Raw genomic sequence first — 25,003 nt, forward strand, 5'->3', positions numbered from 1 at the left:
AGTTTCCCTCTAAAATTTTTAGCTATAAATGATTTTAGGTAACTTTTTATAAAAGTTATTTATTCAATTTTTTTGATAACCCTTATAAAATGTTGTGTTTTTATTTAAAAATGTTGCCTTAAATGTTTTATATTGTAATATTTTTTAAGTGTTGCTTTAGATATCAAAGACAACAATTTTTGTGGGTGGCTAAAAAGTTTGTTATCTTTGTCGTACTCAAAGACAACTCTTAAAAAAATATTGTATTTTTCTATTTAAGGCAACTTTTATTAAATGTTGCTTCAAATAAGGGTTCCCTTAGGCCAAAAATGTTGTAGTGTATAAGTTTTAAATCATTTTTTAATTTAAAATTATTAGTAGTATTCAACCTAATTTTTTATTTATAAAATTAGATTTAAAATTTTAATATTTAAAGTAAATTATATAAAATTATTATTAGTTTTTAATTATTAAAATTTTTAAATTTTAAAAAGAAAAAATATCTAAAATAATTAAAAATACATAAAATCTTAATTAATTAAAACTTAAATGATTAAAACTGTGACCATAGACCCCTTTAGGTCACCCCCCAAAACCGTGACCATAAACCCTTTAAGGCCACCCTTTCGAAAAACCGTGACCATAGACCCTTTTTGGTCACTGTAAAAAACCGTGACCATAGACACCTTTAGGTCACCCCTAAAATCGTGACCATAGACCCTTTTAGGCCACCCTTCCAAAAAATCGTGACCATAGACCCTTTTTTATCACTATAAAAAACCGTGACCAGAGGCCCTTTTAGGCCACCCTCAAAACCGTGACCATAGGCCCCTTTAGGTCACCCCCAAAACCGTGACCACAGACCTTTTTAGGTCACTCTTTTTTGAAAAACAGTGACCATAGACCCTTTTTGGTCACTGTAAAAAACCATGACCATAGACACCTTTAGGTCACCCCCAACACCGTGACCATAGACCTTTTTAGGTCACCCCCAAAACCGTGACCATAGGCCCCTTTAGGTCACCCCCAAAACTGTAACCATAGACCCTTTTAGGCCACCCCCAAAACTGTAACCATAGGCCCTTTTAAGTCACCCCCAAAACCATGACCATATACCCTTTTAGGTCACCCTTTTTTAAAAAACTGTGACCATAGCCCCTTTTTTGTCACTGTAAAAAACCATGACCATAGATACCTTTAGGCCACCTCCAAAACCATGACCATAGACCCTTTTAGGCCACCCCCAAGACCGTGACCATAGACCCCTTTAGGTCACCCCCCAAAACCGTGACCATAGACCCTTTTAGGTCACATTTTTTTGAAAAACTGTGACCATAGCTCCTTTTTTGTCACTGTAAAAAATCGTGACCATAGACCCTTTTAGGTCACCCCTCAAAACTGTGACCATTGACCCTTTTAGGCCACCCCCAAAACCGTGACCATAGACCCCTTTAGGCCACCCCTCAAAACCGTGACCATAGACCCTTTTAGGTCACCCTTTTTTGAAAAACCGTGATCATATACCCTTTTTGGTCACTGTAAAAAATCATGACCATAGAACCCTTTAGGTCACCCTTCAAAACCGTGACATAGACCCTTTTAGGCCACCCTTTTTTAAAAAATCGTGACCAGTGATATTCTATGGTCACCCTTTTCAAAAAAACTGTGACCATAGCTTTTTTTGTCACCCTAAAAAATCGTGACTATAGAGGGTCTATGGTCACGATTTTTTACCGTGACCAAAAAAACTGTGACCATAGACCCAAAATATTGTAGTGTCAAATTAAATGATCAGAGCAATTTTACAGGTCAAGCAACAGGTCAAACAATTTTACATCATTTAGAAAAATTTATAATCATGTTGGAGATACAAAATTACAAACTAGTATAATTACAATCTTCAAATGATCAAAATAATCCATTAGAAAAAATAATATGATAAAACAAGATATAAAAGAGCATAATGAAGCCGACCAAGAGACAATCTTAAGCAATAATCCATTTTTGGTACAGTATTGGATAGTAAAATTTTTAGAATCTCTCAATAATTTATTTAGATTCAGAGTTTTAAGTCCTTGCAATTTATTTAGATACCGATGGTTACAGTAACACCGTAACCATAGATTAAGCTATATGGTCATGGTACAAAGCAAGGGTAACCATACATAAGGTTATGGTCACGGTTTTTATGCGTGATCATAGAGTAACCTGTGGTTACCATAAAAAAAATGTGGTATAAAGTGTCATAATTTAAAAACTGCAATTGTGACTATAGAAACCGTGATTATAGCTAAAAAAATTGTGACCATAAATCTATGACCATGGCAAAATAAGTCACAGTGAAAAAACCGTGACCATAGATCTATGGTCACCCTTTTCACTAGTTACCGTAACCATAAACCATTTTTTTGTAGTGACATTTAATTGATACAAATAGTAATCCAAATACACCATGCACTAAGTCTGGATGAAGAGAATTTAGATCCTCTAAAATAAAAGAGTTAATAAAGTGATAAAATAAAATGTTAATTACTATTAATTTTGTTACTTTCATCATATATGAGTCTTATTATCTTAATTTAAGAGTGATTAATTTTAATTTTACTTTCTTACTTTACTAACCTTCTTACTCTAAGTAGAGGAACTAAATTCTCTTCATCCTATTGACAAATTTTGATGAGTCTTATTATTTTAATTTAAGAGTGATTAATTTCTCATTTTCTTACTTTATTAATTATCTCACTTTAAAAGATCTTGATCAGGATAAGGACCCAATAAAAAATTACAAGAACTTGCTCGATTGTTTTTAGGTAATATCAGATCTAATAATTTAATCATGATAGTTCCATTTCTATTCTAATTAGTTGTGCTAAAATATTTGGTAACAAAAAAATATTAGTAAAAAATTGTTAAAATTTATTATTTTTCGTTTTATTTAATACATTCTATAATAAATAAATGTTAAATAAGGTAAATTTTTTATCTGTTTAGACTGACAGTACTTTTTGGGTTTATTTGATTTTTTGTATAAGTATTTTTTTTCTCTTTTTATTTATCTTATGCTATTTTTTTCTTTTTTTTGGAGGTCACCAATGCAAATATCGAATTCTAAATCTTTCCAATATAAAACTCTAACACCATATCATAATATTAAATTTTTCAAAAGTTTAAATTGATAAAAGAAAAAAAAGACAATATATAAATGATTATATCTCCAAAAAACTATATTCATCAATTATTTTGTTTTATATCAAGTTTATTATCCTCCTTTTATTGCTGATAATAAAAACCAGTGGTTACATTTATTATGTTTTTATCAAGTTTTCGTGTTTCGCGTGTGGATATCCTTCTGAGTTTGAGCCTTATATAACCCAAAATTAAATCAGTATTAAAAGAAGAAAGAATAGAGAAAGCGTGTTGCTTGGAAGAGAACAAGAAAAATTTGTGATATGGGTTTTAAATTTTATTAAGTTATTATAACAGCAGTGCTTTTAATTTCAAACAATTGCAATGACTTAACGAGCACCTACTGCTACTGTGAATTCGATAAATGAAGCATTAAATTTCATCTAAGCTAAGAGGCAACTTCGAACTAATATTTATGTATTCTACTGATACCAACAACTTGACTGGCTTGATGATAATTTTTTCAACAAATTATTACTGTGAGGGTAGTTGAATGGAAATAGTGATGAAGTCATTAAGATATTAAAGTCCATATACGGTCATGCTTTGTGCAACACGTTCTTGAAATAATATATCTATCATAGCCAAAAAGATTATTATTATTATTATTATTATTATGAAAATAATGTATGCATATTTTTTTTCTCACTCATACACATATTTTTAATTATTAATTTTTATTATAAAACATATAAATAATTAAAATTAATGACTAAACTTACTAAAACCCTCATATCTTTGGAATACATGAAAATTTTCATTCCTAATATATTAAAAGCAATCTTCTCACTCAGTGTGTCACCACAATGATGTCACCACAATGATGTCACTCTTTGCACGCATAAATTGTTATTATAGAGAGTTGATTTATGCGTTACGAAAACGTATAAAATATTAAAATGTTTACTCTTTTAACAATTTATTGTCAGGGAGGTTACCACAAGATTTGGGCTCAAAATTTGCCATAAATTATTATTATAAATGTGTGGGGTTTTCTGAAAAATGTAAATTGGGGTTTTCTATGCTAAATCATATTAAGTAGGGTTAGAGGTCTAGTCTAGTTTTATTAAGAAGTAACAACCACTAATACTGGCCTCAGTTTTAATAGCATTTTTTTGTTTTAATTTTTGAGTATTAAATCGCTATAGGTAATAGGATATTACATATAAGGAAAAATAAGTTTAAACTAATAGACATAACTGTAAATATATAAATGTTAAAATTTGAATTTTGATAGTTTGAATTAAATTTATTTAATGAAAATAAAACACACAAAAAAAAAAGTAAAAAGTCATATGGAAGCACAACGCACTTTTAGTATTATTGTAGGATAGGATAGTAGAATCCATTTATTCAAATTAATGAAGTGTTTATGATGCTAGTAGGAAAAAAGTAAGAAGGGATATATGTAAGCACAACCCACTTTTAGTATTATAGTAGGATACATCAGAACTAAATCCGTGATCAAATTAACTAAATTACTAATTTATTAGTTTATTAATTTAATTGGTGACTTTGAATCAATAAAATTAATTTTACATAAATAAAAAATATAAAATAATTAAAAATTTAAAATTAAATTTAAAATATATATTTTTATTAATATATTATCAATAATTAAATTATTTTAAAATAATATAAAACAAAAATAATAAATATTTTATTATCATAAATATTTTTATTTTATTTTTAAAATAAAATAACTATTATTTTTTAATTTTAATAATTTATTAATTAATTTATATCTATTAAATTATTATATACTACAAATATTTAGTAAAAAAATAATATTAATAGATATCATATAATTATAAAAAAATAAATAAATTTATAATTATTATTAAATAAAAATATAATTATTATTGTTTTACAATACTGAGCATCCCATATTATTTTTGTATTATAAGAAGGATTTAGAGTTTTAGATTTTAGAGTTATAAATTAGAATACATCAGTTGAAATATAACTCATATATCTATATATTATTTACGCAAGTTTTGTCCTTAACAATATATATATATATATGGATGGACAATTTATATAAATAAAATATTTGGAAATTAAATATATACAAATATAATTTTTTTTGAAATAATTTATATTTGTGCCTTAATTTAATTTTATGTAAATTGTTGTAGTCTATTACAGTTTACGACTTTCATATAATTCGCTGCATCCTATTGCAGATTATGAGCAACACCCATTTAAGCTTAATCTGCTATACTTTGTCACAGTTTACGTTTAAAACTCACACAAAGCATATATTGCTACATCTCTATTACGATTTATGCCATTACAAGAAAAATGATGGTTATTGTCGGATTAATTAAATAAATTTGCCGCTAAGTACCGTACCACCAGATTTACCGTTGTCCTATAGTTGACGGTATAAACGACATCGGAAACCTCTTATCGGTGAATTTTTTTCGTCCGACGCTAATTACGGATAGATTTTTCGTCGGTATTTTCAATGGATTGTCGAGCTTGGGTTGATGATTACCGTCGGATCCACCGGTAGGATTTTTATTTTTTTGCACAGTTTAGCCACAATTAACAGTTAAATGAAATTAAAACTCTTGTTAACAAAATTGTTATCAGAAATCTAAAATTAGGAGAAATCAACAAATTATTTTATTAAAAATAAATGGTATGAATACAATAAAATGTCACATAAGTAGAATAATATACTCTAAACAAACAAAAATGCATAAAACCCTAACCCATACAGATCCTGATAATTGTCATTGTCGGTGGCAGCGGTGGTGTCGTGGTCCCCCTGCAGAGGCGGTAGAGTAGGTGCTGTCGTCGGTGGCCCACCAGCAGCATCGTCGCCAGGGCAACTAGTAGTGCCGCTGGAAGCAGTAATGCTGCTGCCTCTAGCGCACGTCTGCTAGCTGTATTTCTCCATCTGCTGTCGCAGCCGATCGAGCTGCTCCACCTTCTCCGTCAGGTCTGAGCTGGCGGCAACGTGTGCAAGAATCTCTTGATACCTCTGCTCAAACTACTCCTGCTAATGGTGAAGCTCCTGTGTTAGCTTCTACACCTCCTCCCTCAGGTCGATAACCTCCTAGGAATTAGCAGGGCTGGTGGCAGAGGCAGAGGCAGAAGAAGCCACCAACGCAGAGGAGCAGAGGCCACTGCTGAAGAACGAGCCCAATCCAAAACGGTGATTCTTGTGGGGTTCAAAGGCGGTTTCGTGCTAAATCCTGTCGGGATCCACGACTGAGGTTTCGGAGCCAGCTTAGTCAGCTCCACTAAGCGGCTGAGATTGATGGGTCGCAACCTCCAACCTCTGCTAATACTCCTCCTGTGTCACACACGTTAGTTGTGATTAGGATAATAGTTAAATAATTGACTTTAAACCAAATGAAGCTGAAATTTACGATTAATTTAAACTCACATGATGGGCTGCTGACCGCTCGTTAGTAAATCTCTCCTTGTTTCCTCTCAAAGTATGGATATACTTGAAGGTCTTCGCCAATGTCGCCCCACGATCCAACAACTTAGACTACAAATTTATATATCAACCAAACAATAAAATAAACGAACAAATTAAATAATGACAGGAAAATATATATGAACCAGGAAATCTCTATTCTAATTTCGAAAACATAATTTGAATTTTTTCAATTTAAATAAAAATCTTATAAAAATTTCGACAAAGTCTCCCCTAAAATTCGGACTTAGCCACTCTTGAAGGGTTCCATCCAAACCAAAGTAACATCATTATTTTCACAGTTAAGCATTTTCCAAATAATTTCAGCAGCATGAATCAGTAAACACTTAAATAATCCAACATTTTCTACAATCTCAGAGCCTAATATAACATATTCTAACCTATCCTAACCACCTAAATCCACTAAAACTGAAAATAAATACCCTAAAATCTACTAACTACTTAAGTAACTTGACAACGAAAAAGGAAATTAAACACAATAAACTCTACTAAGTAATTCAAGTAACTACTATAACATAAAACAATGCCAAAATTCTTACCAGTCTCGTCTTCATCTTCATGAAGGTCGCCGATCCACCTGTATACCTTGACGACCTGGGCGAAGTCCTGTTGGCGATGTTCGCCAGACATTGATGCTTGAAGGCCTCGTTATCTCTAAAGTGAGCATCCAAGTCACGCTTGATGTTTGGACGGATCCACTTCATAACTGGTCTTTCCCCTAACGAACATCGCTCACCATCTGCTAAAAATGTTTGGCTACCCGGTGGATGTAGATCTTCTGGATCATGAGGTTATGCTCTATATCCTATATGAATTTTAACTACACAACGTGATTCACCAACATTAGTTATTTGGAATAAGATACAGTTCAAATACAGTAAATCAATTCTAATCAAATTTGGTTCTTATCGCCTACTTCTAAAACCAGCACTCTCTGGTCTCTGCCAGGATCTGCATGTAGGTCAGCCATGGGTGGTCGTACATGGACTTAATGACCTCAGATATCTCCTGTGTGCAAGCATTGGAGTTCAGTGCAAACATGTCAAAGAATAAACCGCATATTAACAATTACATAAGATAAACAAACTTAACATAAATAAACTACAGATAAACAAACTTAATAGTAACAAATTGAACTCACGACTGCATGTCAACAGGCCAAATCCTCATCTGGATGACGGGTGGTAGTGGAAGGGCATCCTGCTCGGGGGCATTGGAGGTATCACTTACTGTAGGCTCTGTCGACGTTGTTGCTACATCTGCAGGGGACGTAGCAGAAGGAGGCACCCAGTTCGGGTTTGGGACCATGATAAATTGCTGGTCTGATGGACCCTCCTGTGACGTCATAGAGGTCGATGATGTAGCCAGGATAGAGGGCGATGACTGGGCAGCCCTAGAAAATTCGGTAGAAGCTCGCCCTCTACCACGACCACGTGTCCCACTTGACCTACCTCTGCTGCCTGTAGTCATATCTGTATAGTGAATATATTAACAACATATAATAACATAACAAACGCCAACAAATAATAACATAAGAAACTCAAGAAATAATAAATAATTCGAAAAGTGATTTAGTTTAATAAATAAAAAAACAAAGGGAAATTACATAACAAATTCTAATTGCAAAGGAGCATATTTTTATGTCAAGTGTGTTTAAATACTTGTTATGTTATTAGCTCATCATGAAGACATTTATGCAAATACACCACCATATAACAAGCATCACTATATGTATGGGCAAAAATAAAAAGCAAACTCAGGTATCAATACATAAGAATAATAAGAATGTGAAAACAAGCATTGATTTATGAAAGATTTGACCAAAAACTAAATTTAAACTCTTAGAGGTACTTTTATAACAAGTGGTGTGCATGTATCCATGCTCAAAGTTTACATAAATTTAGCATGGCATTACTAGTAAAAATAAAAATAATTAGCAAATCAAAAGTCAACAAATATAGCGTTCACTCGAAACCAGCAAGAGTGGCATGCACAGCAGCATCAAATGTCAAATGCCAAGATGCACAAAAGTCAATCTCACAGAATTCGACATCAACTGCACAAAACCAACAGCATTTCTTAGAAATTTAGCATGAGCAAGGCAATTGTAGCATGAGCAAGGCAACAAATTGCAATTCCCAGTTAAACAAATTAAGCAAATAGCAGTAATACAGTAAACTGCCACACAATCAAACAATTAACAACATGAACATCAGTAGCAATTCACATCAAATCAGCAGCAATTAATCCATCTACATCAAGTCAATCCAAACACTTTTAACAACAACAATCAGAACCTAATAATCTAAAGCAAATTATCCTAACCCAACCACTTATAATCATCTAACAAACAATTAATCTAATTAAGCTAATTAACAAAATCAAACTAACTAAATGAAACTAATCTAATTTAATAGAAATTAAAATAAAAATGGCAAAAACCTATAAGCAAAGAACTACACCAGAACAGAAGAGAAGGAGGGATGGGTTGGACCAGCAGTGGAGGTCAACCACTAAAACAGGTGGCACCGACGGTAGTGACTTGTCGGAAATGATGGGAAAACAGGGGCTGGAATAGCTCGAACAGGGGTGCCCTATTTTGGTTCAACCGTGGAGGAAATGGAGAGAGAGGGATGGAATTAGAGGAGAAGATGACGCAGAAGCTAGCTGCGGCGAGGGTGCCATGGCGGTGGCAGAAGGGTACGTGGTGGTGGCCCAGGGGTTCTGTGATTCAATGAAGAAGGTGGCAAGAAGAGTGAAGAAGAAAAGAAGAGGGCACAACAGCAGTAATAGCGAAGGTAGTTAGAGCAACGGCAGCGACGGCAGCCTTTGCGCGGTGGCAGTGGCTAGAGAGAGATTGAGAGGTGAGAGGCTAGAAAGAAAGAGGAAGGTGAGAGAGAGAGAGAGAGAGAGAGAGAGAGAGAGAGAGAGAGAGAAAACGAATTTGAAATGAAGGAGGAGGGGTTCGCGGATATTTCCGACGGTAACGCAGTTCGGATCATCAAAATGCAGCATTCCCATTAAACATATCTAATCCAACGGTAAATTCGATGCTACAGTTGGCTCCCATTTGTCGTGGTTTCCTGCAAAAAGTTACCGGCGATTTTACTGTCGGAAGCCACTATCCGCCGATAATATTTTGACATGAAGAATTTCTCATCAAATCCGTCGCTAAATCTGATGTTAAATCTGACGGGTCTCAGTAATTTTTTTTTTGTAGTGTGCTCAACAGAATTGAAACATAAATTGCTACAAGGTGTAGCGATTTATGAACAAACAAAATAAAACAGTAAATCACAATAGGAAACAGAAATTTATGAGAAAAATAGATAAAAATCTTGCAATTAGAACATCATTAGTTAGACCTTTTTAAATACCGTGGAATTAACCTTATAATTAGAATATAATTGGTGAGACCTTTTTAAATACTGTATGACTACACTTATTATCTCCTACTTGCCTGGAGACCCCTCCTTCCCCTTTAATTTCACTCTCAAATTTGTTCTAAACATTGACCATTTTTATTGAAAAATATATCTGACCATTTAAAAGGCTATATTTTAGTCAAATTAAAATTCATTTAAACTATTTTTAATTTATTTGTTCATAAAAAATAACAACGGATTTTAATAACTGTCGCCGATTAAAAAAAAAAGAAAGAGAGATATATGTAAGTAGTATAATGCATGAAAGAGTAGATCAAATAAATACATAAAAAAAAGTAATTATTTAATTATTTGGCAGGATAAATATTGTTTTGGTCTTTAACGTTGATGGTCAGAATTAAAATTTTTCTTGATGTAATTTTTTATTTAGAATCGTCCTTAATGTTGCATTTCATTTTAAAATCATCCTTTCTAATAAAATTTTTTTTCTAAATGACAAAAATACCCTTTTTCCACCATTCACAACTAGAAAATGGATTAATATAGACAGATTTACAGACGGATTTAGTCTTTATTACAGACGGATTTTTAGTTACCGACGAAATTACCGACGGATTTTGTCCCTTTATAAAAGCCCCGTCGGAAATTATTTACCGACGGATTTTTTTTTCGTCAGAAAATTATAGATGAATTTTTACCAGTTACCGACGGATTTTTCCTCTGTAAATTTTCTATCCATTTCCCAAAGGCGACAAACTTTCCGACGGATTTTCCGTCTGTAATTACAGACGGATTTTTCGACAGATTTTCCGTCTGTAATTACAGACGGATTTTCCGACGAATTTTTCGTCTGTAATTTGAACTTTGGAAAATCATCTTACACTCTAATTACAGACAGAAAATCTGTCTGTAAATCCGTCAGTAAGGTAAAATAGAATTTTTTTATTTTTCTAATTACAAAATATACTTATTTTCATACAAAATAAATATAAATTTAATAAATACAAATTTTTATTGATGGTATAAATAGAAAAACACACTGGTGAGTACAAAATGTTTTCTTTATAATAAGCAATTATTTCCATGCAATAATACAATCTAAATACATTAGATGGCAAATAACTACTAGTAGACTCATCAAGATTCAATATCCTAATTTATGGATAGCTTCATTCTTTCTTGAGCTTCTTAGTAATGATGGCAATATACTTGCTTCTTGAAATTCTTGGTCCATCAAAATTATTCGCTGCTTCCCACTTTCTGACCTTACTATATCCGATCTAAAGACAGACTGATGCACACCTCGCACAGATGTTTATTTCTTGCAGCGGCAGCAGGATTACATTTTGATTTTTTCAACCCAAAATTGATTTCAATGTCACAGTGCAATGCGCCACATAGATCTGCTAAGCACTGGCTCTGATTCTGGATCAAGCACAATGTTCTTTCAGTTAGTGATGCTACTACATGTCTACATGTAATGTTGAGCAAAGAAAGCCATAAGTCTTTTTTGTTTCTTTCAACAGAATTTCTAGTTTTAAAATTCAGATAGGCCAATACCCAATATCTTAATATCCAAATGATAAAAGAATATTATTGACAGGAAATTATTTATGCTTAGGGAAGTTAAACAATCAAAGCATCCAACAGAAATAACCCCAAATAAGGGATCTTTTTTTTCTCATCCTTAAGAGGATCAACTAGTCACTATCAGTCAACAACAGGTTTCTCTATAGTAACCATCGAAATAAGAAAGCATAGAGAAGCTTTGCTTAAATAAAACTAGAATGACCCGATGACAAAGCTTAGATCTAACAGTGGTAACCTTTTAAAAAGAGAAATTGTATTGAAGAAAGTATTTCTACTGTGAATAACAAAAGGCGGAAGAGAATGTAATACAGAAAATTACTTAAAGACCGAGAAATGTGAACAATTGAATAGGTTCATATAAAACTGAGTACTAAAGATAACTTCTTCAAATATGAGTTGAACGATATAACGGTTAGAGATTTATGAAATGCAAAGTAATTGATAAAAGAAAGTCAATCATTCACCTTGTGTGCAGGAAGAACATCTCCTTTTGTAGACTGGAACTCAATCAGAGATTTTCCTATAAGCCATGTCTATATTCATGAAAAAGAAGGAAGAGAAGCACCATATAAGAATAACAACTGAAACTCCACTCATCAATTATTACTTATTACTCAAATTTGATTTTTGAGATAGCTATCATGAGTCGTAGTTCGTAGTTTTTCGCACTTCAAGTTCAAAGAAACTTTAGCATAGAATGGCATGTTAAAATACACAAATCTATTCATGTGAGAAATGATTCATGACAAACAAAAACACATAAGATAAACCCATTTATCCAGCAATGGAAAATGTACCTCAAATATTAATAACGCCAAACAGGGCCTTAAACTTTACCATGATATAAAAAATAAAAATTAAAAAAAGGGTCCAAGAAAGACCTGATGATGCCCGTTTTGGGTGGTTTTCAGCGGTGAAGAGTCCCCATCAGCTGCAAATGTAAATGCAACGCCAACAATTATCATCAAACACTTGGATTTCTAATTCCTTAACTAAGAAAAATGTCCCAAAACATTTGAGTTGAGGTTTGGTTTTACCCATGAGAGAAGCTGTTCTACCCGGTTGATTCAACCTCACCCACTCATCCACAATTTCCTTCCACTTCCTGCAAATAAAACAGCTCAATCAAGTACACTGAAATTATGATAATATTAATTCAATTTTGAAAATAAAAAGAAAAAAAGGATGATGAAGCTCAGAAGATAGAGATATGGATATACATACAAGTGTGGAGTCTCTACCCCATCTGCATACTGATGATCTTAGTACCATTTTTAACATGACTTTTTTTTATACTTTTTAAATAGTTAAACTGAAGTAGGTATAATTTCATTCAATGCCCTTACAATTTACGGGATATTCATTTTAACCCCTAAATTTATAAAATTTGCATATATATAATACTCATCAGTCACCATTCATGCTTTCCTTTCGATGCTAAAAGAAATTACTTAAGCTAATTAGTCAATATAATAATACTGTCTCATATCTATGTCCCTAATTCTTAACTTATGTTTGGAACACTTAGAAATGGGTCATGAACTAGTGGGAACAGCAATGAGTGGCATTAATTACTTTAGTATTCATGTGCAGTAATATACAAATAAATAAATAATACTGTGATCTATTGTGTTGTGCATGTCTCTAATATATATATATATATATATATATATATATATATATATATATATATATATATATATAACGCTGCATAATGTAATCATGACGATGAGTTTTATTGATCTTAAATGAATTCTTGAATAGCAAGATTAACCATTGATCAGAATCAGACAGAGAGAAGATGAATACATTTTGTCAGTTTGAAGACTTCAGTCGCAGAAAAACTTGTGCCAACTGCGCTCCCCTCTGAAACAACAGCAGAAACAGTCCCACTCCACCTGCTAAATAAACCAAATTCATAATTCCTAATCTGAACTAAACAGAAACATTGAAATCATGGAAAAATGCTATTTACAACTTTCTAATGCAAAACTATAATTAGAGAGACCCACAAAATTTAAATCACAATTTTCATGTACTTCCTTTATCTTTGACTTAGTGAATTAGTAATCATTACAGTAAACAGAAACGTAAAGACTGGAATTGCTGGCTGCGTGGCAGAAGCATATGTTGGATTAGTATAGCTTAAACCCATAAGAAACAAAAGCTGGTTGCCAAATATCCTGACCAAGATTCAAGAAGCAAATGTAGTATACGTGATAATAAGATTATTGTTCCTATATTGCCAAAACAGTAAACAAGTGACTACATCAAGAATCTTACCCAGTTAATCCAAGAAAGAAGAATGACAGCAATAGGCGCTTCGTGATTGGGGGCCGTGTACGCCTACAGGCAACATGGTAGATTAGGAAATCACAAATAATAAATGAAATGAAGACTTGAGAATACCGTCAGTGGAAACAATAAAATTCAGAGCTAAAACTGTTTCTAAATTACTTCGAATCTGTAGAACTATTAAATGTGCAAAGTAGGTATCCAACCCAAATTATTCCTCCCCCACACACAATAAATAAATAAATAAATAAATAAATAAATAAATAAATAAATAAATAAATAAGGTCTGTGAAGTGATTCAACCTGCAAGAGTATCCAAGCATGCAGCTGTTACAAAGCAGCCTTCCAAATTTAACAGAGCAAGATTTTGTAGCCCTAAAATAAGGCAAGAAAAGAAGATGAGCATGAAATTATGAAATTCATTTTATCTTAAATTGTTAATCAGAAACACTCATACACAAGACATTTGGATGCCATTAACACACAGTGAATGTAATAATTAGAATGTAATAATTAGAATATCAGTGACTTTGCCTCACATACGGAAGAATATGAAACCAACCTGATAGAGGTTTCATATCGACATCTATTATGCAATTACACTACTTCAGATTCAGAGATTCCAACTTGGTTAAACCTGAAAAGCATGGGCCATATCCTTATAGAATAACACAAATTTTTATCCGGTCAAAGTTTTAACCTTAAAATCACAAAAATTATAAGAGAAAATATAGGGGGTAGTTAAAGACAAATATTGGAGTTGAGTTAAGAAAGAGCACCTGAGGCACACTCTTGTGTCTAGAAGTGGCTATTTCATTAATGATTGGACTCTCCATAACTGAATTAGTACCCCATGATTTTGTGTAAGATCCTAATGGTGACCATGCAGCCAAATGGATTCCTTTCTGCTTGTAAAATTCTCTGAGTTTCCCTTGTTGCCATGATGAGCTCATTTCCACCTAAAGTCAAAATTGAATATAGCCACATCATTATTGTCAAAATGGAAAAAAATTATTCAATTTAAAATGGTGTGTTCTAATGTGTCTAAATTTTTAACTATTTGACACAAATAATCAAATATAAATGGTGGGCTCTACTCCTTTATCCCTCATCTTTTAAACAAATTAGACACAAATTTTATAGACACCATGTCCTTCTATGTCAAAAGGGAAGCAAATCATCCTTTCCTATTTCAAGAACTCCATCAACTTCAGGTTTCAACCTCACTGGCATATGAATCAAGTAGAGGTCTAAATAGTCCAACCCAAGTTTCCTAATCAATTTGAAGAGCAACTATACATCGGTGAGATTATATACAATATATGATATATTTTTTTTCTTTTTCAATTACTTTACATACTTGAGTGTGGTCTTGAGAGCTAGAAGGACAAGGTCATGGTGAGCATTGTTGCACCAAAGTTTGGAAGTGATGAAGGCTTCATGGCGGCTGTTTATGATTCCAAGCTCTAAGGCCTTATCAGGCTACAAGCAAGCAGAAGGCAACAGACGCCAGCTGATAGAGCTCATTTGTCTGCATAAACAGGATTATTACTCAACAGCTCAGAAAGACAAAAATGTACAACTGAACAATGGCAATAGCCAAACAAAGACCTGAACTTGCAAAATTTCCATTCAATTGAACCATCAATGCCATTTTCAAAATATACATTCCCTCTGCTTATTGATAATTCATTAATGGTGCAATTTGTATCTATACAAACTAATTTAATATAAAATTGTGTGGCATAACTATACTAATTCTGAAATTTCAAGGACTATGTAAATATAATAAATAGAAAAAACCGCATGTGCAACCCACATAGATATAGGAAAGGTATACCTGAGATTGAATAAAATATTCTTTTAGACAAAATATGTAGGTTATTGATATAGGAAGAAACTAAGAAAATAGACCAGAATTATACTAACCCTTCATGGCAGGAGCCTTGGTAACAGATCTTGACTTGTCATGGGCTTCTTGTAAGCAAGTTTTGAGCAAAATGATGAAAAAATTATAAGCAGTTTTTACTAGATAAAGTACATAAACAAGCAAGCACAAGTGCACAATATTTTTAAAGTCAATGAGGTTAAACATGTAAATTAGAAAACACATAAAATAGCCAATATAATCATCTCAGCAACATGTAAATTAGAAAACACAATATTTTATACTTTACTCACAAACATTATTCTATTGCTCATGTTTTAGACTTAAAGCCATATAATCATCTCAGCAACTGAAAAAAGAATGAACTAATTGAACAACAAAATCTACACAATCAGTATTTCAAACATGAAAATAAAAATCCAGAAAACTGAAAGTGATAAGTTCAGAAATTAACCGAATCTGAGGATAGATTCTCGATATTCTGGAACAGGAAATTCTATGAGTGGTAGCAGATCCAGAAGTGCAAGAAGGAAAACGACAGCAGCGCGCTGCAAATTTCGAGGAGAGGTGGTGAATCGGACGAGATGCAGAAAAGCTCGATGGAAAATGGCGAATAGGAGGAGAGGCTGGTGTCAGTGTAGCAGCGAATACTAAGAGTGATAAAGGTGTGGAAGAGATCAGGGTTACCTGCACAGTTGAGACAAGATCGAAACGGAGCGATTTCTGCGATTTCTGCATATTAGGGTTCGATACGAAGCGACACGAGCAACACACGAAGAAGCGTCGGGAGGGGATGTGACGGAGCTTCAGTGTGACAGAAGTTCAGTGCGACGGCGGTGCAAGGCAGAGAGGCGCCGCCGATGGAGCGTTTGGAAGAGAGGGGTGTGGAGGCGCGGATAGGTATCGTGTGAAATGAGGAGCCACGCTTAAAGCAAACCCCTTATTTTAACATTTCCGACGGAAAATTTTAAATTACAGACAGATTTTCCGTCTGTAATTATTTTTCATGGAAAAAAAATTAATTTTTCCGACGGAATTATCGACGGATTCTCTTTTCCGTCTGTAATTTATACTAATCCATTTTTTTTGTTTTCCGACAAAAAATCCCTCTGAAATTCCGTCTGTATTTCCGTGGGATAAAATCCGTCGGAAATTTCCGTCTGTAATAACAAAATTTCTAGTAGTGATTTCATTCTTCTTGTTCTTCTTCTTCCAAGAGAACAAATTCTCTTGTTCTTTTTTTCCAGAATTATTCTTCCATTAACAAAACTCAAAATTAAATTTTTAAATACAGTTAACAAAATTCAATTACAAGAATTAAAAATACCTAAATTTATTTTTAATTACAAAAATAAAAAATCTATAAATTTAATTACCAAGAAATCAAATACAAGAACAAGACCAAAAATTAGGGAGAAATAAGAAATCCTAAAACAAAAAAAAAGCAACAGCAATCTAGAAATCAGAACAAGAACAAAACCAACAATAAAAATTAGGAAATTAGGGATTATGATGAACAAATTCATTATTTAAATCCAGATTCAACAAATACTAATAATCAGATTCAACAACACCAACAACTAAAATATTATTCAAATCCAGAAATAACAACATCAAATTCAACAACCAAATCAACACACAACAACGATAAAATCAAAAAATAACAAATCAAAATCAGATTAGAAGTAAAAGAAGAAGCAGACCCAGAAAATGCAGGAGCAGAAGCACTCAAGCAGAAGCAGAAAGCAGAAGACGAAGCAGAAGATGCAGAAGCACTCAAGCAGACCCAGAAGAAGCAGAAGACGAAGCAGAAATAGAGGTCAAAGCAAGAAGCAAGAAGCAGAAGCAGCAAGGTGGCGAGGAGCAGCGATGAAGAGCAGTGGCAAGAACGCGGCAGTGAGGAGTAGCGGTGCAGAAGCAAAAGCACTCTCCATGGCTTGTGACGGTGACGGCAGCTCCAAGCTTCGCCGTCCCCCTCCCCCCCCCCCCCCCCTCCTCTTCCCCTTCCCCTTCCCCCTCTCCCATTCCCCTTTTCCTTCCCTCCTCTGGTCCTTTTCCCTTTCCCTTTCTCCTCTCCCCTCGTGTCTTTTCTTTTTTTTATTTTATAATTTTTTATTAAAGAGAACGATTTATAAAAAAGGATAGTTTTATCATTTATAAAAAAAAATTATTAGAAAGAACGATTTTAAAATGAAATGCAACATTAAGGACAATTCTAAATCGAAAATTACATCAGGGACAGTTTCAATTCTAACCCTCAACATTAGAGACCAAAACAATACTTATTCCATTATTTGGCTATACTATTTATGAAACATACCTGTATTAATATCTAAATAACTAACGGTTTTACGTGCAAAATAATTCAACAGATCACACCACTCAAATTTTCATAAAATTAAGATTTTATCTTTAATATATATATATATATATATATAATAATAATAATAATAAATTTTCTCGAATAAAATTGACCTCCTCTTTTTTTTTATTTACAAAATGAGTCATTGTTCATAAATGATAAAAATAATATTTATACTAAAAAATAATTATTAAATTATATATATATATATTAACAATATTTATAAAATATATATTAGAATATAAAATATATTTAAAAAACATATAAAAAAAAAATATATATATATACACAAAAATGTTCAACTAGTTTTTTTATGTATTTAGTTGACCTCCTGCATTATATATATAAACAAATTTGAAAGTAAAAGGAGAGGCAAGGGTCTCTGGATAGAGGTAATAAAAATAGTCTCCCGGTATTTAACAATTTGAATAAGGACGAAATGTGTGAATCACGTGGACGTTAAGAAATTAATTACTTTAATGGATTAATTAAACTCAAACAACGTCGTGTCTTGATTAAAGCTACATAGCAATAGTTATTTGCAATAAGCTTAACGTATTAGGAAAAAAAATTAAATTTATCTTATTTAATATTTATTAATTATAATATTAAATAAAATAAAATAAATTTAAATTCTTTTAGCTTATTTTTTTATTTTTCAAACGTTATTATAAGCTTAAAAACAAAAGTAAGAAATGCGGCTCATTTTTTTCTTTATAAAAAAAATGTTAGCGTAGTGCAATGAAATGGACATAAATAAAAAAAATTTTATTACTATAATGTCAGTCTAAAATGCAATCTACGTTTTACTCTTTTTTTTATGGGCAAATTATACAAACACATCTTGCGTTTTAATTTTTTGAAGTTTTCAATTTTTTTTATTTTGTTTCAGCCCAAAAGCAACTTGCGTTTAGTGTGGGGGCAATATTTCTTTTCTGAAATAACAAAATGCAGCTTGCGTTTTTAAACTGTCATAACTTTTTTTTTTTGAAAGTCTAAAACACAGGTTGCATTATGTGTAAAAATAATATTTTAATCAAGAGTCTTGCTTATAAATACGAAGCAGGATTTATTCGAATGCTTCACTCCACTTCTACTCCTCTTATTCTTCTTTCTTGCACATATGTTATAGTTCTGAATTTTTTTGGTAGTTAGTTGTGTCAAAAAAGTCGAGTTAGGTGAGATTGAAGTTATGGAAGGTATTATCAACTTGCGAGTGTATTATAACGGTGAGACTATATCAAACACACATGAAGGAGTGACTTTTGTTTGTGAATGTCCGTTGTCATTTGCTATTCCATGCATCATGAGTTTTGTAGAGTTGCAAAATGGTCTTTGTGATAACATACAGAGTCACATTTCGAAAAGGGTGAGCAAAATTTTATATAAGAATCCTGAACAAGTATTTGGTGGGTTGATACAGTTTCAAATAATGCCCATCACTGGCGACGCAAGTATGCAGCAGATGTTCTGTATTTATCAACAAATCCAATTTCACGTGCCGATAATAGAGCTGTACGTTGAATTTGAACAGCATTCTGGAATGGACGCGGTTGGCGAGGAGGTCAATGTTAACGAGTTCGGGGATATAGATTGGGAAGAAGATAACAACAACAGCGAAGAGGAGTTCGAAGCCAACTATAAAATCGATGACGAAAACGATGACGGAAACTTGGCAGTGCAAAATGAAGTGGATGCGTTGTAAGTCGGCACCCCTTTGGTATTCCGTCTTTTATGCGGATTCTGGATCTCGAAGCCATGGATCACTACAAAAAATGTTGGTAAAAATGGCACTAATTTTATGGCGGGTTAGAAAAAATGGCATTATGTTTGTTAATTTCGGCGGTCCTAATTTATGCCATAATGCTCATGATTTTTGTGGTGGTTTTTGTTGATTGTGGCATTTGGAACCGCCATAAATTTTTTTTTTAACTTGAGTGATGTTGCATATGAGAGTGTGATTAGTATTGTTGCATATGAGAAAGTGAAGATGATGTCACTGACGAACCCTAATTTCTTGCCTTTGTTCATCTTGCATTGATTTGTCATTCAACTCCTCGTTGTCGCTCATTCCCTTGTTAAAGCTCATCTCCTCACTACTGCAAGCAACGCCATTGTCGCTGCCTTCATTGAGCTTCTACGATTTGGCTTCGATCTGAAGATTTATCAGCGTTCGTCGGAGCTCCAATTTCTATGTTTCTTCAAATCACATATTATCTCTCTCTCTCTCTCTCTCTCTCTCTCTCCCTCTCTCTCTCTCTCTGACGCTTAGCTTATTCTCCTCGGAGCTCCGAAAAAACCACCACAGTCACCACCAACACTGAGCGCCACCATGGAAGGCGGGGGAGCAATGCTATCAGATATTTACCAAAGCGCGAAGAAGCTCCTCCTAAATACGCGTGACGGCGTGGAATGCCTCAAGAGCCTCGACTACTCCGCCTCCTCTGATCTCTCCCTCTCCCTCTCCAATGACTTCTCTCACATCCAATCCCTATGCGTCCAGATGGATCGATTCTGGCACTCTATCGCCGCCAAATCTCAACGCGATCTCTGAAAAAGATTCATTCCGAAGCATCCTCCTCCTTCACCATTTTTTAACCTGTTCTGCATAAGTTCTAATAAAAAATTTTGTTTCTGCAACACATTAGTTATTAGGCCATGATTGTTCTGAAATAAACGAAGTATCTGCAATCGATGAAATAAATTGCCTTTTGGTTGAGAGGTAAAAGTTTAACTCCTTTTGGTAGAAAGCTAGGTTCTGTTTGTTAGGACAAATTAGGGATTGAGGGAGATATGCTAGCTTTTCCTACAAATGAATGAATAGATTGTATAGTGATTATTCTGCAGATGCTCACCACTTCATCCACTTATGGTAACATCCTTATGATTTTGCAGAGAAAAGCATAGCCTTGAGAAAAACTAAGTCTCAAATTTTTACAAAAATTTCTGTAAGTTTAAGTTACTATTTCTATACTTCAAAATGCATTCATTTTAATACATTTTCCATCAAGTCCTGTTTCTAATCTGCATAATTTTGACATAGATGCTGCAGTTGAAAGCTTTAAAAATGCACTGGTCTTAGAGCCAAATGATGGTAAGTTGTGATTTTGTATAAGGCCTTAGTTAGACAAGAACTACTAGTGTAGGTGGACATTTAATTTTGTTACTTACAGCTGGGATTAAGAAGGAACTTGCTGCTGCCAGGAAGAAGGTGAGTATATATCTAAGTTGAGCAAGCATGAAGGTGCATTATAAGCGTATTGCGAATTTAACTGCTTATATTATGTTGTAGGTTGCTGATAGGCGTGACCAGGAGAAAAAGGCATATAGCAAGATGTTTCAATAAGCATTTCCAGCAGGCTAAGCAAGGTAACACGCAAATAAACTTTTAGGGATATGAATTACCTTAAATCTAAAAGATAATTTAATGTAAAGATATTCAATTTGCATGTTACCTAAACTTTAAAAGTAATTAATGTGAAGCACTGAGATCTACTTGATTTCATTTTTCATTTTCAGTACATTAGGGCGGAATTGAGAAAAATGCATATTCGTATTTTTCACTCAATTTAAGAGCTACGAGGTTCGGTTCAGTTTTGAGTTCTGAGTTACATGTGAACTAGTTCTATGTTCTATCCTCTTTAGCTTTCTTCTCCCACTTCAGTAAAAAATTTTGTGAAATTTATTGTGATTTACTGATTTTGTTCAAAATTTATATTTACTTTTTTTTTGTTTGTTTGAAAAATATTATTATATTTAAGATAGATAATAGGGGATTAATTTATCATTAATTTGTTGTTGTTCAAATTTTTATGATCAATAAAAGTAAATGGTAAACTTGGGTTTTTTCTAAGGATATATTGTTTTTCTTTTTTGCTTACAAACATTCATTTAAAGTGGAATTAGGTCAATATTTATTCTTGGGCCTCTTATTTGTAGCTAATGGTCATTTTTTCTTTGCTATCATTATGGTTTTAATTTTGGCTCAGAATATTCTAGAAGTAAAAGGTCTTTGGTTTTAGAATTTGATTGGCTTTATGTACAACAGATTGAAAGGACCATACCTTTTCTGATTCAACTTTTGGTTTCCTTTTGTGATTATTTGTTGTAATATGTTTTACTTTACTGCGCCATTAATTTAATTATGGTTTTATATTCCTCTCGTATTCCTTAGCAACAATATGGTTTAATCTCTTTAAATAATTTGGTCACTTTTCTTCTGATCTTCTCAATTGATTATGTCACTTGCAGATTATTTTAAATGAAAAAAGTTTTTATCTTGAGTTGAGCTACTTTTCGTGAAGACTTCCAGATCAAATAGCTACTTCAATTAGGTTTTGCTATTACCATTTTATTTTTCTATTCATTTGATTTATTATATTTTTGGGTTTGCTAATTGATTTAAAGCATTTTGAATGGTTCACAATACTCTATCTGGTATAAAGCATTTCTACCTATGCTAGAATGCTTTGGGAAATATATTTTATTAATATACTTTCTTTAATTATTCAGTTTATTACCTAGTGTGATATGTGTTATTTACAAAGAGGCTTGACTATGTTAATTTTATTTTGACTTTATTAAGATAATCTGATAGGTAAAACGAGTAACTCTTTCTAACTTGTTATACATTGAATTTCTTAGTCATAATAGAATTTTAATCTTGATTTCTTCTTATTTTCAAAATTTACGGGTATATAAACTCTGGTTGTCCTCACACTGCACTAAATATGCTCAATAAAATAGTACATCAAAAATTAAGGCCTAACAAGATCACATATAATACACTAATTTTAGCATGTGTCAAGAGTGAAAAGATGGATACTGCAATGCAGTTTTTGGAGAAAATGAAGGTAAGCACTTGAAATTCAGGTCCTATGGTAGATAAATATGAAACCTTTTGAAGTTTCTCCTTTTTATATTTTTAGGGCAATTCAGAAAAATTCATCAATGAAGATCTATTTCTAAATATCATTACATATTCAACATGCTCAAGGTTAGATTTCTCACTTTTTTATTTGTTTGATTACTTTGTTGTAGTATAGAACCATAAATTCGTCCCTTCAAAAGTGATATTCACTTTATAATGTGTGTAACTCCCGATTAAAATATTCTTAACTCATCAATAGTGAACTAAGGGGTAGCTCCAAGGCTACCATTATTGAGACAGCTAGACAGGCATGTATTCCTTTGGCTCTTGTGAAAAATATTTTAGGATTTCATCTACAGTAGTTTAGTCATGTGCAGGGAAGACTTGTTAGGAGGTAGATAAGATGGAGTTGCCTAATAATTAGTTAGTTACAGTTAGGACACGATGGAAAACTATGGAAAAAATCATTAAAAAGTTTTAAAAGTAAATGGTTTACCTATAGACATGCTTTACTATTAGGACAATATGGCGTTGCTTGATCCATTTAATATTGTTCTCTCAGCTAGTTAGAAAATGCTTAGTTGGTTTGTACTGTCTAGATTTATTTTAACAAATGTCATTATCTGCCCATTATATTAATTCAATGGATATTTATGCTCCACACAGTTTACATTGTCTCTTTGCTCATACTCCCAATATGTGTTTTGAACAAAAATATTTACAACACTATTGGTTTGGGATGGTTCTCCAGCAGCAACTTTCTCAGTTTCTCTATGTAAAATACAGGCTTTTGGAGAGGCAAATGATCTTGCTTCAGAACTCCTTACACTGCAATAATTGATGCTTTACTTAAATGTGGCTCGGTTAAGGGTATGTTGTTATTTTACTACAAGTTTCTTACTTTTCTTGTTTAATAGAGAACTAGGATAATTTCAGGAACACTTAAAAACATAAATTGATGTTATTTTGAATTAGTATTTGTGAGGAGTGATGATAAATAATAACCAAATTCATGTTTTTGAAATTAATGAGTTATCCTTATCTCTCAAATTAAGGGGTAAAACTAAGCTCAACTTGTGATACCAATGTATTTCTATTGTGCATTTAGGTGCTTTGTATATTTTTGGAGAAATATTGAAGAAAGCTGGTAGGAATGCCAAGTTAAAACTAAAACCTCATCTATACCTCTCCATGATGCGTGCTTTTGCTTTACAAGGAGATTATGATCTAGTTAAGAATTTGCATAAGCGGATTTGGCCAGATTCTATAGGGATCATCTTGCCAGTTGTACAAAAAGAAGCTAATCACCTTCTCATGAAAACATCACTGAATGTTGGCCAGGTACTATGATGTCTTTTACTAGTATTATTGCCATTGTGGTGGAAATGTCTTTTATTATTAGATGCTTTGTTTTCATATAAAGAGAAAGAACTTGGGAGAGAATCTTTGTTCTTTGAATATTTATACCTAGTACTTAGCATCTTTGTGTGTAAAACTTGTAAAGAAGCGACTATCTACAGGTTTAGAACTTCGATGTAGGTAAAACTACGTGTTCTACTCCTATTGGAGAATTCTGATATATATAGAGTAAATATACACTAATTTTAGATTCTATCCTACAGTTGAGCTAACCTACAGAATTTGAATACATAATCACAGATGCACAATCCACAGAACTTGCAGATTCGGATGAGCAAATATTTTGCTGTAATATATGCTATTATTCTACTAATATACTGGCAAATACTCTGCCATAATATCCAATCAATTCTACTGGGTTCTTCTATTGTAATTGAAAATTTTTCTATAATTGGCAGGTGGTAACTACTCTTGCAGTATACGGTAACTGGAGCTTTGAATGAATCAAGGGAATAGGATGGGATTGGGCTGGTGTAATCTATCTATTATTTATTTAGTATTTTTTTATGTTAATATCTCAAGTTTAATAAATATGATGTAAAGAAAATATGTTATAGTAAAGAGAAATGGT

General features: G+C 32.8%; 2 protein-coding genes and 1 long non-coding RNA gene across 3 annotated transcripts; 1 reads left to right on the top strand and 2 right to left on the bottom strand.

The window, feature by feature from the left end:
• Positions 1 to 11,277: 11,277 nt before the first annotated feature.
• On the bottom strand, positions 11,278 to 13,475 carry LOC107617894 (uncharacterized). Its single transcript, XM_021112432.2, has 5 exons — positions 13,408 to 13,475; positions 12,636 to 12,703; positions 12,480 to 12,529; positions 12,063 to 12,131; positions 11,278 to 11,433 (listed from the first exon to the last, which is right to left on the bottom strand). Coding segments are annotated over exons 1-5 (345 nt in total). The 5' UTR covers positions 13,410 to 13,475.
• Positions 13,476 to 14,524: 1,049 nt separating this feature from the next.
• Positions 14,525 to 16,519, bottom strand: LOC148546269 (methylecgonone reductase-like). Its single transcript, XM_088499166.1, has 5 exons — positions 16,469 to 16,519; positions 15,254 to 15,375; positions 15,094 to 15,166; positions 14,673 to 14,852; positions 14,525 to 14,530 (listed from the first exon to the last, which is right to left on the bottom strand). Exons 1-5 carry the CDS (start codon positions 16,517 to 16,519, stop codon positions 14,525 to 14,527), a joined length of 432 nt encoding a protein of 143 aa, XP_088355292.1.
• A 4,662-nt stretch (positions 16,520 to 21,181) lies between these two features.
• Positions 21,182 to 21,492, top strand: LOC107617895 (uncharacterized). Its single transcript, XR_002354642.2, has 3 exons — positions 21,182 to 21,237; positions 21,317 to 21,354; positions 21,436 to 21,492. It is a non-coding gene; the product is annotated as an uncharacterized LOC107617895 (long non-coding RNA).
• Positions 21,493 to 25,003: the final 3,511 nt, after the last annotated feature.

The sequence above is a fragment of the Arachis ipaensis genome, chromosome B9, assembly GCF_059453495.1.
Source record: "Arachis ipaensis isolate K30076 ecotype BB chromosome B9, ASM5945349v1, whole genome shotgun sequence".
Lineage (NCBI taxonomy): Eukaryota > Viridiplantae > Streptophyta > Magnoliopsida > Fabales > Fabaceae > Arachis > Arachis ipaensis.

What these genes read in the sequence shown, in the direction of transcription:
- LOC107617894 (XM_021112432.2), bottom strand. An exon ending in TAGAACAGCTTCTCTCATGG is followed by an intron (nt 12,530 to 12,635) that starts GTAAAACCAAAC and finishes TTACATTTGCAG; the next exon opens with CTGATGGGGACTCTTCACCG. An exon ending in CCCAAAACGGGCATCATCAG is followed by an intron (nt 12,132 to 12,479) that starts GTCTTTCTTGGA and finishes TCATGAATATAG; the next exon opens with ACATGGCTTATAGGAAAATC.
- LOC148546269 (XM_088499166.1), bottom strand. Translation starts at nt 16,519, where the DNA reads ATGCAGAAATCGCAGAAATCGCTCCGTTTCGATCTTGTCTCAACTGTG. An exon ending in ATCTTGTCTCAACTGTGCAG is followed by an intron (nt 15,376 to 16,468) that starts GTAACCCTGATC and finishes GCTTGCTTGTAG; the next exon opens with CCTGATAAGGCCTTAGAGCT. An exon ending in TGAAACCTGAAGTTGATGGA is followed by an intron (nt 14,853 to 15,093) that starts GTTCTTGAAATA and finishes TTTTGACTTTAG; the next exon opens with GTGGAAATGAGCTCATCATG.